Source organism: Phalacrocorax aristotelis, chromosome 14, assembly GCF_949628215.1.
Source record: "Phalacrocorax aristotelis chromosome 14, bGulAri2.1, whole genome shotgun sequence".
NCBI classification, from domain to species: Eukaryota; Metazoa; Chordata; class Aves; order Suliformes; family Phalacrocoracidae; genus Phalacrocorax; species Phalacrocorax aristotelis.
The window spans coordinates 4,256,062-4,271,021 of record NC_134289.1 but is presented as its reverse complement, the minus strand read 5'-3'; the positions used below and the strand labels follow the sequence as shown (position 1 = coordinate 4,271,021).

At 52.6% G+C, this 14,960-nt stretch overlaps 1 protein-coding gene across 2 annotated transcripts; it reads right to left on the bottom strand.

Moving 5' to 3' along the window:
* Positions 1-2,379: 2,379 nt before the first annotated feature.
* Positions 2,380-13,866, bottom strand: SLC29A3 (solute carrier family 29 member 3). Of its 2 annotated transcripts, none has more exons than XM_075109414.1 (6): positions 13,787-13,866; positions 12,701-12,961; positions 8,491-8,573; positions 7,199-7,425; positions 5,882-6,044; positions 2,380-5,158 (listed from the first exon to the last, which is right to left on the bottom strand). In XM_075109414.1, the coding sequence occupies exons 2-6, from the start codon at positions 12,947-12,949 to the stop codon at positions 4,489-4,491; spliced, it is 1,392 nt and encodes a 463-aa protein (XP_074965515.1). In that variant the 5' UTR covers positions 12,950-12,961; positions 13,787-13,866; the 3' UTR covers positions 2,380-4,488. The 2 variants fall into 2 exon arrangements, with proteins under 2 accessions (XP_074965515.1, XP_074965514.1); XM_075109413.1 differs by lacking the exon at positions 13,787-13,866 and adding an exon at positions 13,066-13,172.
* Between the last annotated feature and the right edge of the window lie 1,094 nt (positions 13,867-14,960).

The window sequence follows — 14,960 nt, the reverse complement described above, 5'->3', positions numbered from 1 at the left end:
GTGCTGCCCGAGCCCGTGGGGCCACGCAGAACAGGGCGCTGCCTGGGGACCCTGCTGCCCATACAAATGAAGCTGCCACAGGGCAGTAATTAAGAAAGAGGTCATGCACGCTGGCCTCTGACTGGCCACGGTGGCTGCCAGAGCTTATTAGGGGCTTTGTCAGGATGCCAGGGACAGGCATGGGTGCAGACGTGCAGGAATGCTTGGTGCTGCTGGGCAGGCTCCCTGTCGGGTACGACGTGCCACCACCCTTGCAGCCCCAGCTCTCACAGTCGAGCCACCAAAGGCAATCCCACTTCAGCTGTGTAGGCTTTTGACCCACAGTGCATCCCGGTGAAACACTGAAAGGGTGAGTCCTACCCCAAAATACAGACAACGGAGCAGCCAAGAGGCAGCAGAGCTGCTCTTTGGTCACCACCAAGGTGACGCTGATGGATAGCGAGTTTTTTTTCCGAAGATGCTTCCACCTCCCAAAGGGCAATAGTGCCACACCAAAGCCTCTGTAATGCAAAGGCTGGTATCACAGATGGAAAGGCGGCAGCATTCCTACCCTGTGGGGCACTCTACCCAGTGGGGACAGGCTAGACAAGGCTTAGGAGATCAGAGAGACAGAGGGACAGTCATTTGTGACAGATGGGAGCTGAGTATACTCCATAACAAGCTTCCTTTCCTCCTAGACCACATTTGTTTGCTTTAAAACCCCCAATACCTACACTTAAAGGCTCCAGCTCTGAAGCAGGGAGTAGTAGTTGGCACCACTAAGCTGAAAGAGAGGATAAAAAAACGTCGGGCAGAGGCTCAGTCACTCTCCTTTGAGCAGAAGCTGCAACAGATGCGCCTCCTCTGCTTCCTGCCCTTTCATCCAACTCCTGCTCCCCGCACCCTCCTGCCTTGCTGGCCTTGCTTTGCCAGTTCACAGCTTTCGTCTCCCCTTGGCCAGTTGGATTTAACACCAAAGGCCATCTAGAAGCCAGCATGCGGCCGGTGCAGCATCCTGACCACGGCATGCTGCCAGCCCTCTGCAGCGCTGGGGGAGCGCGGGGGCTCTCCAGCCTCCTAGCTGCTTTGCCAGCGACGCTGGCCCCGAGTGCTGGGCGAACGGCGGCTTTGCCACTTGGCACCGAGCAGGGATTCACGCACATCTTTGATTTAGTTTCACTTCGTGGGCCCACTCTCATGAATTTTGCAAGCACCTGCATTGGTCATTTTATGCTCACCGGTGAGAGAAGGCCAAGCACATGGTCCTTCCCCCACCGGCCAGCTCACAACCCACTTCCCTCTGCTGAAAGATGGTGAAAACATTTACAACCCTGCCAGTCCCTCTTAATTAGCTGAGGGAACAGCGTTAATTAAAGAGATACAAACCTGGCAACGCTGTTTTGGACAGGCGAGGAAGACCACGGACCCACCTCAGCTCCCAGCCCTGCCCATACCCAAGATCTTCCTCTGGACCTTGGGTGTCCCAGGTCCAGTCAAAGACCTGGGGAGCAAGTCCATCTTAAAGCTCTTTGAGACCTGGAAGAGTTATCGCCTGGCTAAACACCATGAAGCACATTTTGACCCCTGCAGCATTTCTGCTGGCTGTCCCACCTCAATGCTGGTGTAGAGCAGGGAGCACGTGCCATTCCTGAACTGGAAACCGGGGTCAATGGCTGCATTCCGTATCACAGATACATTATTCAAAACCATCAAGAAATAAACCACGGTTACATTTCCACTAACGCGCCTGACAAACAGCTCCACGCGGCAGACACAGCACCCTTTGTTCTGCCTCGCAACCGCTCTTTCCCCTCGGCATTCTGCATTTTCTTAGCTTGAGCTCTTCGATATGGCCTACACAGAGCATCAGATGCGACTTTGCCCAGGCGGTATATGGCAGTAATTACTTCCCTGCCGATATACACAACACCCTATAAATTACCCGTCCCCTTTTGCAGGGGGATCACCCACATGCTCATGGCTCAGGCTGCCTGTCAGCATTCATCCCCGTACCACGGTGCTCCCACCAGCAGTCCCTGCTTTATACTCAGACCTCATTCTTGCCCAATTTGAACTTGTATTGATTTTTCCCCTCATTTCTCTAACTTTCCTTAACTGAATACCATCAAAGACAAAGGATAAATTTCCTTTTTGCCTGCTTCTCCTACAGATGTAATAAATATATTCTCCACAACTACCTGCAGGTCATTTGGAGATATTAAATTAGAATAACTGGGCTCTCAAAGCAATTCTCTCAGGGCCCCTTCACCCAGCCCTTGCCGGTGATTTCTCCGTGTTTACAATCCAAGCTGGGAGAGAAGGATGACCAAAAGAAAAAACGCAAACTAAAAGCACATGCATCAGTGCACCTCCAAGAGAAATCACTTCAGACACCAGCGGTTGCACAGTATCAAGAATTAACTTTATTAGCAACAGTAACGGATAATTAAGTTCTGTCTCAAGAGGTACTTGGCCTGTAACATGAGGGAGAGGACCAGCAGAGGTGCAAAGCAGTCAGTAAATGAGCAGAACCTCACCATACCTGGGATGGGGGGAAAGTGTATGAGCTGGGGAGACCAGACCACACAGCAGGCTCTCAAGTGGGAAGCACCCAAGGCCACAAAGGGACATTTCGGTTGCCAACATGAGGTTGGCGTAGGCTTTTCAGCCCCGACCAACTACCGCGTTACACCACGCAACGTGGAGGCAATGGGAGCGCCTACCCCCGTGAGCACCACCCAGCTGGCCGGCCAGCATCGCTGCCCTCAGCCCTTGCGCTGCCCTTCAAGCTGAGGCGGACCTTCACCTGGGCCAACAGTGCCTAAAGCAGTCCCTGGCCAAGTGTCAGGGGCCGAAGGGCTGCAAACCTACTGAAGCGAAAGGATTAAGAGCACGCACGTGCAAAGTCGGGTGCTGCAATGCTGCTCCTCAGTGCTGCATGCCCTGTAAATTTTCCACTCGTGTCTGGATTTTACGTTTAAATAAAAATCAGCTGTAAAGCAAAACTGTCTGTGTATTGCCAACGAGCCCAAACTAAACACTGGAAGGGATTTATACAAAAAAAACCAACACCCACCAAGCCTACATTTCACCCCCTGGCAATAACCGCTGTCGATCCTGCCGCTCTCCCAGCAAAGCCAGGGCGTCCGCAGGTGGAAAGGCACCAGCCCCGTATCCTCCCCCTCGCTAACCACTCATCCAGCACAGCAAGGAGACAGCCTGGCAACCCAGACCAGCAGCTTCGCCACTACTCCGTCAAGCAGGAGAGGATGACAGAGCATCCGCTAATGACCCAGTCTTAAAGGAAATATTTTCCATAGATAGCATCCCTGAGGCAGCAGCTGTAACACCAAGTTGTGCCATTCCATCCCTGCTTACCAGTTCACCTCTCCTAGACCATAAATCCAGGCAATTTGAGTAAATCAATACAATAATTTTATTTAGTCCAGGCTGCATCCGCATATGTTTAAGTGGCTTTAAAAGCCAGTCCCCTTTGGGTGGGCCATCTTTTTGGGTGCCAGAGTAGCTCACCCCTCTGAAACCATCTGGAGACCATATGCCACCTGTCTACCTAAATTAATCAGCTTTCTGCAGCGAACATCACATCAGAGCCTCTCTAATACCTCTCCCTGGCTTTTATATACCTTTCTCAATGCTGACTAAAGGCATCTTAAAAACCTTAGGTTAGGACCACTTAGCATTTCGCTTTCCTTGGGGGTTCAGCTACAGACAGGTAAGTTGGCATCCACAACCATCATACCACGGTCACGGGAGGAGAAATGGTCTCAGGTTGGCCACAACATATAGCCCCAGCACTAGCAGCACCGTGCTGGGGGCTGCATCATCCCTCATTCAATCTTATCTGGAAAAATTAAAGCAAGCAGAAGTCCAAGTGCAGAGGTTTCCCTTATATGTGCTTTTCATGGGATGAATGCATGAAATCCTCCCAAAGCAGTCCTCTGCTCCCTGGCGCTGCTGCTATCCACTTTTGAAGCTCGCTTGAAGGTGCCCCAGGGCTCAAATTCCCTTTTAGCTCACCACCACCATCACAGCTTGATGAAGGGGGTCCCCCCAAGACCACCAAACCACTGCAGGGCTAAACTCATACTAACGAGGCAGCAAAACGCAAGGTGCTGTCAAAAGACCCGGTTTCAGTTTCAAACCAGCACGGTGGCACCAGCAAGCCACCCTTGCCCACCGGCGCTGGGGTGAGGGACAGGCTTCCCTGTGGTCCGTTCCCGCTGCTTCCTCGAGCTCCCTGGGGAGAACAAGGCTTTTTTGGTCTGTTTGCTCCAGTCAAGCCAGGGAGCGAAAAATGTCCAAGAGGACCTTCTAAGCACCCCAGAAGAAGGACTTTCCCCCCTGGATGCAACACGCCCCCTCAAAACAGGCAGCCTGCCCCAACACCACGCCATGTTTGTTTGGCTTTTGGGGGGGAAAAAAAAAAAAAATCTCTAAATACCCGACAGCAGCACTGCAAACCATGGGCATCCCCCCGCCGCTGCTCCCCTACACGAGGTGGACAATGAGGATGGAGCAGGCGGACCCTGCAGCCAGCCCCAGCATGAGGTAAAATGTCATCACCACCCCTGCTGCCTCAGCCAGCTCTTTCGGCACGATCTTGGGGCCGTAGATAATGACCAGCGTCCCCAGGTAGCCGTTGCTCAGCCCCAGCAGTGCCGTGAAGACCACTGGGTAGATATCTTGGTCGAAGAGTACCGTCCGGATGTGAGCCCGGGGCTGGTAGTTGCTGAGGATGAAGAGAGGGAGGAAGACGGTCCTGAGGAGGACAAGGACGGGTAGCAGCTTGCTCTTGGGGCCCGGCACCTGGATCCAGGCAGTGATCTGCCTCCCACACCAGTCGGCAAAGTTGTACAGGAGGAAACTGGTGAGCGGTGCAAAGTACTTGGTGCTCCACAGGCTTCCCGAGGACTTGCTGACCGACTCGATGTTGGAGGAGAGAGAAGGGAAGATGATGATGGAAATGAAGAAGACGTAGAAGAGGCAGAAGCCGAGAAGGGCAGTCTTCTGTAGGATGGGGCGGAGCGGGGGGATGCTGGTGCTTTTTGCAAGGAAGGAGGTATTTGTGGTGCCTCCCGGCTCTGCCTCATCCTCCGCAGAGCTGTCGGGCGGCACGCCGGCCAGAGATGAGCTCTTGTTCTGGCTGCTCATGTAATACCTGAAAAAAGAGGAGCAGGGGGATTATTAGCCAAGTGTGCCTGTGGAGAACCCAAACTGAGATTTCGAGAGAGAGCAGGAGAGAAGTTGGCGACACAGGGATGTCTGCCGGACCCAGTGAAGGCAGCTGCAGCGATCCCATTGCATCTCCAGCTCCTCCCTCATATGGAGGGGTGACCCTCAGGGACCCACCACCCCCTCTTCCCCACAATGGGGATCCCTTTACTCCCTCGGTGGTTCACAGGGGGGGACCTACTGCATGCAGGCATTCGCGGGGCCAGGTGGTTTCGGGAGTTGGGAGCGCCAGCAAGACCAATGGGTCACGTACATCCGCGCATGACATTGCGGATACGGACACCCTGTGGGGACCCAACTGCCTGGCTGCTTCGAGATCACGGCTCTCCGCTGACTTCATGCCTTTTGGAAGCCCCTGTGTCAGCACCTCTCCCCCCACAGGGGAGGCTTGCCAGAAACTCAGCATGGGCTGGGGCCGGTGCCCAGTTTCGGTCTGTGGTTTCGGTCAAATGGGGAAGCGTGGCTAGCGGTGGCACAGCGCTGGAGCACGTGGGGTGCGAGATGGGATTGGGATGCTGTGGGGTGATGGGCCAGGGACTGGCACAGCAAGCATCTCAAGGGTCCCCCCAGCAAGCCCGCTCAGCATCGACAGCGGTAAACCATCCCAACCCATGCCTGTGGGATGCCCATGGCGGGCTGGTGCACACACCTGGAGTACTCCAGCCTGGGAAGGAGGAGGTACACCATGATGCAGATGACGATGAAGATGTCGGCGGTGAGGAAGTAGGCCAGGGCACTGTCTGTAACATCGGCCGCTGCTGCCAGGTCTATCACGGAGGCGATGGCGCTGATTGTGCCGCCCATGGCCTGACCTGCATGGGGGACCAGAGAGCCAGAGCTCAGTACCTGGGGCACAGGCGAGGGACATTTGAGGTGGCAGAGAGCAACCCACAGCACCTCCAGCAAGGAGGACTTTGACGCAGAGGGAGAACCCAGAAACAGCAGTATCCTCTTATTAACACCTCCTGGTGTGCACAAACCCCCCCAGGGGAAGCAGCTCACCCCCCTGCCCCACACACTGGTCCCCAAACCCAGCTCAGAGTGCAGCTGCACACACCACCTCATCTCTGTTTCCACTGCTTGTTGCAACACAGCTATTTGTGGGGCTGCATCGCAGCCCAGGTCCCATCCTGCATCCATTCCGACACAGCACTGCGCAATGGTCAGGATGGGACCCGACCTGCTGGGTTTGCACGTGCCGAATCCTGCAGAGAAGGTCCAAACCCTGCCTAAAGCATAAACCTGGCTTTCAATTGGCACACGTGTAACCACCCCTCTTCTGCACTCCCCCACACGGGAATTCAAGCCACCAGCAACAGGTATGCTGTCTCAGGGATGCAGTGATTTCCCCCACCGGGCTAAACTCATTAAAACACTCCTGTCTCAGCCCCAGGAAAAAAATTCTCCGTCTTGATTTTTTTTCCCCTTCCCCTCTTGGTTTGTCAGCCGTTCCACAGCACATTTATAATGTTATCAAACCTCCAGGGAGCTCATCACTCATGGCTCCCGATGTGCCGCTCATCACTCATGGAAACGCATGGCAATGCTGAAGAGAAAGGAGGAGACAGTGCAAAGTTGAAGATTCCTCCAGCTGCAGACAGAGGAGCTGAGGGATGGATCTCCTTCCCCCCTTCTCCCTGCACAGAACGAATAATGAAGCCAAGCCATCGCACTGGCTGGAGATGGTCTGCAGGGCGTTTGACCCTGGGTGGGGATGGTGAAGGACCACCACTCTCCTCATCTCTGCTGAGCCCTCAGCACTTCGCTTTATGGGTATTTACAGAAACGAAAGCACCAATTCATGTGACCAAGTAACTTCCCTTTATCTTCAAGGCAAAGTTAAATCTCTAAAATAAAACCCATGTGACAAAATGCCAGATGCAGGAGGGAAAGAAAACCAACCACGCAACCACAGAAAACCCAAGAGCACGATACCGCCAGGACGGCACAGCTGGGGGACACCAACCTGAGATCAGCGCCTGCAGGTTCTTCATGGGGAAGCAGCTGCTCAGGCCAAATATGCTGCTGGTGAAGACGGTCGAGGCACTGCTGACGACGATGACGCAGCCAATGGTGAGGGCAAAGAAACGGGTGGTCCAGGTGGAGGTGTCAACCTTCACCAGCACTGTGATCACCAGGAAGACGGCCAGCATGATGAAGAGGGAGGACAGGATCCGGACGCTGGCGGGCACCCTGGAGAGAAGGCAAAGGAGGCATTCCTGTGTTCAAAACTCTAACATGAAGGCGTGATGCAGAGGACACCAACTCCTCTGCTGTGAGAAGGATCAAAGGAAATAAAGGAAGGCGGGTGGAGATGAGGAATAAAAAGTCATGATTTTCCTCAGAAGCCTTTACATGTTAACTGCAATGTCCACTTTCGCCATCAGTAGGACTACGCCTATCAGCCCAACAGAGCCGTGAATAGCCCATTCCTCCCTGAAATCAGGAGCTATCCCCATTGCTGGAGCAACGTACAGCAGCAGCAGCAATAAAGCCTGCCTGGGAACCAAAGCAGGCTGGGTGAACGCGATCCCAAGCGCGTCACTACAAGATAATTAGTTGTTTGAGGACGGAGGTGGCTTATTACCCAGCCCGGAGACTGGATGGGCTGGCCTGGGGGCAGGACGAAGGGGGCGAGGGAGGGAGGTGGGGAGCTGGACCGGCAGCTGGGATCTAGAGATTAAGCACATAAACACATTCCTCTTCACCCACAAATGTGCAGGATTTTGATCCGGTGCAAGGAACGGTACAAATGAGGGGAGGTGGCCATTTCAGATTTAAGTCAAGCTTGCAACATGGCACAGATGGTCCGTTTCTTAACCCACTTCAGCAGCTGGTAGGACTAGAGCAATGCGTTACTACTGCCTGGATGAGCCCAGCTCTCATCAGCCGGTCCCTGGTGACAATGATGGCATTTTTAAGAGGAAAAACCATTTGCCAAGCAATTAACCAAGGAATTTATTAGGAATTTATTTACAGTGGTGCAACTCAAGCCAACTCCAGGCATGGGTGCTGCCGGTGGGGTGGCTTTTACTCTGCTTCATCTCAGCCAGCTGCGATTCAGGCAGGGGCAGACGAGGGGATTCTGGCCTCACAGGGAGGCTGTGCTCGTGATGCCCCGTGTGCCCCACGGCTTCCCCCCAAAAGAATGGGAGGCTGAGGTTGGAGCCACAGCTGAAGCAGGAGAAAGGCAAGAGCGAGGCTGGCAAAGCTGGGGAAAGCCGTGGGTAACGGACCCGGGAATGGAAAGGCACTTACTTGTTGACGAGCAAGAAGTTTCCGACCAGGCACAGCACGGAGGGCACCGTCGAAGCAATGGAGATGTAACTCTCAAAAAAATCCTGCCAGGAAAAATAAATAAACAAACAAACAAACAAAGAAGAAAAGGTTGGGGGAGAGAAACACATGAATTTCAGGTCCTAAATACGGCATGATACAGCATGCATGGGGGGTTATGATGGTGTCTACCTCATTGCATCACAGCATGTGTTGCAAAGCTGCTCAGGACGACAGGCAAAGGGAATGGGTGATGCAAACGGCCCTGCGGCTGTCTCGTCCTGCAACAACCCTGGGATATTTCGGGAAACTAGGGACATAACAAATTCAGAAGCAAAAATGCTGAAGGAAATACCTGCCTCGCTGCTGCGCCGGCCCTGCGGGGAAGCAACCGAAATGAGCAGCTCTGAATTTCTGTGGGCTCTGGTGTCCTGGACAAACCCCCTGAACATTTTACCCTACCTGAGCTCCATGAGGGCTGGTTTCTACAAACTGGGACGCAAAAGCACTACTATTATTAGCGAACCACCCAACCTATGCACGCCTTTCCACGCGAAGCAATGAGGACACCACGCGTGAGAATGTGCTTGAGCAAAAGCAGCACGGGTGGAAACACAGGGACGTTATTTTCCCTCCCGGTCTCCCTCTCTGCGTGCACAAAACTCATTTTGGAACTATATTGAGACTCAAAGCACATTTACTCTGGGGACTCATATATCATCAGAGCAAGTCGACTGCAGCATCAGTCAATATTCACCAGCCCGCCTTGCGCAGGGGTCAGGCTGGGCACGCAGAAAGCAATAACCACAGCAGAGAGAGAGAGATTCCTCTGCCAAGATTGCAGCCAAATGCTTACATTTTCAATCCATTTTATGTATTATGCTGTTAAAGTGTGTCTGCTCCATCCTGCCCTTGAGGTGCTTAATCCCCTGTTTTTTCTGCAGGAATCTCAGCCAGCAGGTAGGATGATGCTCGCAAAGAAGATGACGTACATATCAACCCTCATCCTGATGGGCTTTCATTTTCTGCAGTTACCTAGTTACGGAGACAGGGCCACGTCGTGTCCGAGCATGAGGAGGCACTTGGCATGTTTTCTCTTCACGTTAGGTTTTTTTTTTTCCGGCTTTGTATTGTAGTCTTTTAATCAGTTTACAAGCATGTTCATTTATTCCTCCCTATCAGGACCTTTACTGTAAGTGACAGGAAATCTAATAATCGTTCCCAGAGGGTCCATATAGATGGAGACATAAATGCCTGCACTTAGTGTTGGCTTGGCGAAGCAGGAGGCTCAAAGCTCTATGGCCATATGATGAATTATAGGAGAAAAGACAAAGCAAAACGCAAAGCTGGCTGCTAAACCGAAGACTTATTTATCAACCTACTTAAAACAAACCCCCAAACCAATCTAGGGCTATCCCTTCCAAGTTATTTCTTTTTCTTTCAGGGGAAAAAAAGACTTTATAACACTTTCCACCATGCAGAAGCGTATCCACACTTGCAGTAACCCAGCAGAGATGCTGCATTACAAGCACCCCAGGGAAACATTCATTTGTTCCCAACAAACATGCTCACACCAGCAGTGGGAACAGAAATGGGGAAAGTATTTAAGAAACTGAGGAGCCTGCACTGCACTGGGAAATTTTACCCTGCTATATCCCCAGCCAAACCCTACTGGAAGAGAAAAGCCAGGTAGAAGGGTTTCAGTTGCTGTTGTTCCTGTAAAAAAGGAAAGCCCTCATGACACATTTTTAATGAGGCAGCAGAATGACAAGTGGCAAATCTCATCCATGCCTGGATCAAGGGAAAAATACCAGGTTCCACACTCGGCTCACCTCTTTGCTCCTGCTCGTTAGGTGTTAATCCAGCTCAGATGGCAATTCTTCTCCCTGCATGGGTATTCCCACCCATCGCAGACATGCTTTCTGAGCAAAAATTTGGCTATGAAACGTATATCTAGTTCTTCCTTTCTGCTGAGCACTCCCTGACCGGCCAGCTCATCCCCTCTGGGCAACCTTTGCTTGCAAGGGCCAAGGTCCCCATCACCAACGTGGTTTTAGAGGAGAAATGCAGGCACTGAAAGACTGTCACCCCTTTCCTGGCTAATAATAAATAATAATCCACGAAGCAAACCCGACACCTTCCTCACACCCCCGCCTCTCACGGGGGAAGGTGTCATCCCTTAGCCATGGAGCCGAGGTGTGTAAAGGAGGTATTTGACCCTGTAGTAACTACAGCATCTTCAAACACACCGCCATGATGCACAGCACACACTTGGTACCTAAAAACAACCCCCAAACAAGAACAAAACATCACGGTGGCAAATTTGTCACTGGCATCAGCCAGTGCTGCCCGCGGTTGCCGAGGTGCTGTTGCAAAGGAGTTTTTATTCTGCTCCAGCCTGGACTCGGCAGCTGGGCTCCTGCCAGGCTGGAAAAGCAATCCAGGCCCACGGTGGTGGCTGAAGGCACCGGAGCATTACCTGGAGCACTGGGCATGAAATTAGCAGCAGCAAGCAGGCTGGAGCCAGAAGCAGGCTGGAGCCAGAAGCAGGCTGGAGCCAGAAGCAGGCACATCTCTCCGCAGTTGCGCTCTGTTGGCAGGTAAGCCCTCCTGCCACAGCGCCGTGGCTCGCCATCCCAGGGCAGAAATGGGGCCGAATGGTTTATTTTTAATACCTGACTGCCACGGAGAAGCCAGGTAGCTTTTCACCGGAGGAAGTAAAAAGCATTGCGCCTCGGCCATACAGAAGGAGGAGAAACATCTTTTTGACAAAGTAGTGGCTGATGCAACCAGGAATACAGCTGTGCAAGAGTTTTTAGGAAAGAGACACCTACTGATACTTACTCTACTTGAAAACCGCTTTTTCAAGAATTGCCTTGGATGAGCATGATGTAGGAGCAATGAGGAGTGAGTGGGATAAAGGGAATGTGGGAGGACATCGTGCCACGTGGTGGCAGAGCACCTTTTGCCCCCTCTCTGGGCACCCTCGCTAGCACAGGGGCGGCAATTCTTTTTCTATCTAGAAATAGATTCTATTTGCAATCTTCAGGCACCACAGCGGCTTGGTTTCCACTGATTTAATCCACCCAGTATCTTCATTTACACAGGCACACCGGTACTTCAGCATCCTGGTACAAGCACCATCCGCGACACTCGGTTTCCTCCCATCAAAAATGCAGCAGGCTTAACAACTGTTAAAATGAACACAGCCGTGGGTGCCATACTGGTGTGAGAAATTAGAGGAAATACGGGTGTCACACCTGGCTCTGTGTTTATAAAAAAATAAAACGTGCCCAAACCACTTGAACAAGCTTGGCCACGGGAGGACAGGACACAGCCTCATCACTCTGACACTTTTTCCAGCCACAAAGAAATGCCACTGCTCTGTCAGGGGAGCACAGGAAAGTAATCCTGCCATGGCAGCAGGAGCAAGAGAAGAAGGCTTTTCGGGGAGAAAAAGAGAGGCCATCAAGCCTGCTGCCCCAAGGCCAGCTCATCAATCACCCTGTGACAAGCTCCCCGTCCCATACGCCAGATGTTTATTGCTGTAAGGAGATACTCCGGTCACACCTGCCAGATCTTGAAGGAAAAGCATCCAGGGGGCTCGAGACTATCGCAAGCCATGTGCTCGAGGGCCGGTGCTCTTGCAAAGCCCTTCTGCCACCTCTAAATGACGTGCTGCACCAGCCAGTGCGAGGGAGAAAACGCCTAAAACGTGTTTGATGCCTCACCGTGGAGCCAGAAGTTCAGGGCAATTTATCTCCCAGCCCACAGGGACCTGCTGCCAAGTCTGGCTGGAAAAGCACAGAGCACTGCGGGGCTCGGGCGCTCACCAAGCGTGAAGTACAAGAAAAAAATACCCACGAAAACAGATTTTCAGTTTGCACCGTAGAAACTGTCCTACGAAAGGCAGCCTTGCTTATAGGGTTAGTTAAGCCAAATTTTTTAAACGTGCCTTAAACCTTTGCACTTCAAATACAGGTAAAAGACAGACCTCGAAGTGCTACACCTTTTAGTTTTAAGCATCCTTCCTGCTACTATTTGTGGTTCCCATATAAACCCCTACCCCAGGTTTGCAGCAGGCGAAACCTCAGAGGACGTTCACTCACTTTCTGGGGAAGTGGAGGGGGAAAAGAGCAAGTAAGTAAGGGAAGCGACTTCTTTTATTCTGCCTTGCAAACAGCACACTCACCCGCAGATCAGATGCTGCCTGTCCTTCTGACCCTGCCTGATCTGAGCAGTTTTGCAGCTTGTACATCCAGTAGTGCTTTGCCGTGATGAAAAAATTCCAGGGCAACAGGGACCCAATGCCCAGGAGGAAAAAAATAATGTAGGCCCCATGTAAGCGGTCACTTGGCTTTTGCTGGCTGTATCTGTTCACCAAGGACTCCTCGATCAGGGGCTCCTCGTCCGGGGGAAAGCTGCTGGTTGCCGGGTGCATGGTGCTGGCACGCTGCAAAAAACCAACCACCAACAGAGATATTATCATTTGAGGGGTACAAACTGTTGCTCGCAAGCTGCTGTGCACGGCTCCCTCCTCCTTTGGCCCACAATTACCCTGCAAATGCCAGACGAGTGAGCTGAACCGGCTTGGCACAGGGATGGCTGGCTCCCCGAAAAGTGTGGGAGAGGGGATTGAGACATGGTGGGAACGGGTGTTGCTGTGGCAGTACCCTTGTTTTGTCCATAATTAATAATTAACCTGTCCCCTTGGCCTTGCAAAAGCAGGAAAACTCTGCATGTACAAGGCTCCAGAAAACATTAACAGCTTGTAAACTAACACCATCAGGTTTTGCAGAGTGACCTGTAAACCAGTATAACACCAGCAGGCTTTCTAAAACGACCTGTAAACTAACGCACCACCACCAGGCTTTACAGACCGGCTTGTAAACTACTGTAACATCAGCAAGCCTTTGCAAAAATGACTCATAAACTAGCATAACATCACCGGGCTTTGGCTAATGACTTGTAAACTAACGCAGCAGGCTCTGCAAGGCGAGCGTAAACTAAAGCGACAACACCGGGCTTTGCAAAACGACCCGTAAACCGCAACAGCACAGCCAGGCTTTGCAAAGCGCCTCGTAAACTCTCGCCCAGCCGCCCCGGGGGAAGGGCCGAGCCAAGCGCAGGGGAAAAGGGAAATGCCGGAAACGAGGGGTTTTGCAAAAAGAGCTTAATTTCGGGTGGGGGGGGGGGGGGGGAGGGGGGAAGCGCCGCATCCCTCCCCGCATCTCCCCGCTCCGCGCCCGCGCATCCCCCCGGCAGCCGCTGCACTTACTGCGGGGCCGCACAGCCCCTTCCCCGCCGGGCCGGGCTCGGCTGGGCTCGGCTTGGCTAGGCGGGGCTCGGCTCGGCTCGGCCCCGCCCCGGCGGGGGTGGCCCCAGCCCGGCCCGGCCCCGCGGGCGGTGCTGCGCGGCGCGGCGCGGCGGGGGGCGGCGGGGGGCGGCGCAGCCCGCAGGCACCCGGCCGTGGAGTGGGGTCGTAGTTCAGCTCGGAAGGGAGCTGTGGAGGGCGCCTGGTCCCGTCCTCTGCACAAAGCAGGCTGCACACCGCTCCTTCAAAGCAGTCCGTAACTTAGACAGCTCTTAACCCTTCATCTAAAAGCTATCACCTGAGGGAGGGGGCTCTGCCTAGAGAAAAAGGGTGGTGGGCTAAAGGTTTCTATGTTCTCTCCCCGCATTTCATCAAACTGCAGTGATTTTCACTGAACATTTCATTGTTCCTCTGCATGAGGACTTCAGTCTTTATAATCAGCATCATTGCTCTCTGAAGTTCCTAGAATTCTGCAATTAGGTGAAGGTGCAGAAACAATAAATATAAAACATCTAGCAGCTTCCTTGTAAAGAAAACTAATATACTGAAAAGAATGAACTTATTCAAATGCACATAATTGACACTTCTGCTTTAAATTTTATTATAATTCATCGTTTTAGGAGGAGAGGGGAGGTTGCCAGATCTTTGCTAACAAAAGGAAAAGCAAAATGAAAGGGCACAGCCACCCCACCCACCTGCCTGCTGCTCCGGTAGCCCCCAGCAAATCCCCCTTCTCCTCCCACCTTGGTTTTTTCCCCTTTTTCCTCCCCCCGCTTCTCCCTTCTTTCCCCCCTTTTTTTTTATTACCTCCATCTCTCTCCAGCTGACCTCTTGCAGATGCATCACAAGCAGCACCCCACGGTTTTAAATCAGAAGCGCTCACTTAAAGTCAGCGTTATTCACAGCCTGGCTTATGGCATGGGGATAAGAAGAGCTTTCCCCCAGGCTTGGTTTTTGGTGGAAGTTATCAAAGCGTGAGTGTGCTGGCGGCCTCTGAGCATGTGAGAGCTGGGAATGGGGAGCATCTTCTGGAGGATGAGGGACCTCTTAGCAGAGCTGGGACATGCTTCACATCCTGCAATGCCCCATTAGGATGAATTTCACTGTAAAGTCCTCAATTCCCTCCAAACTACACTTT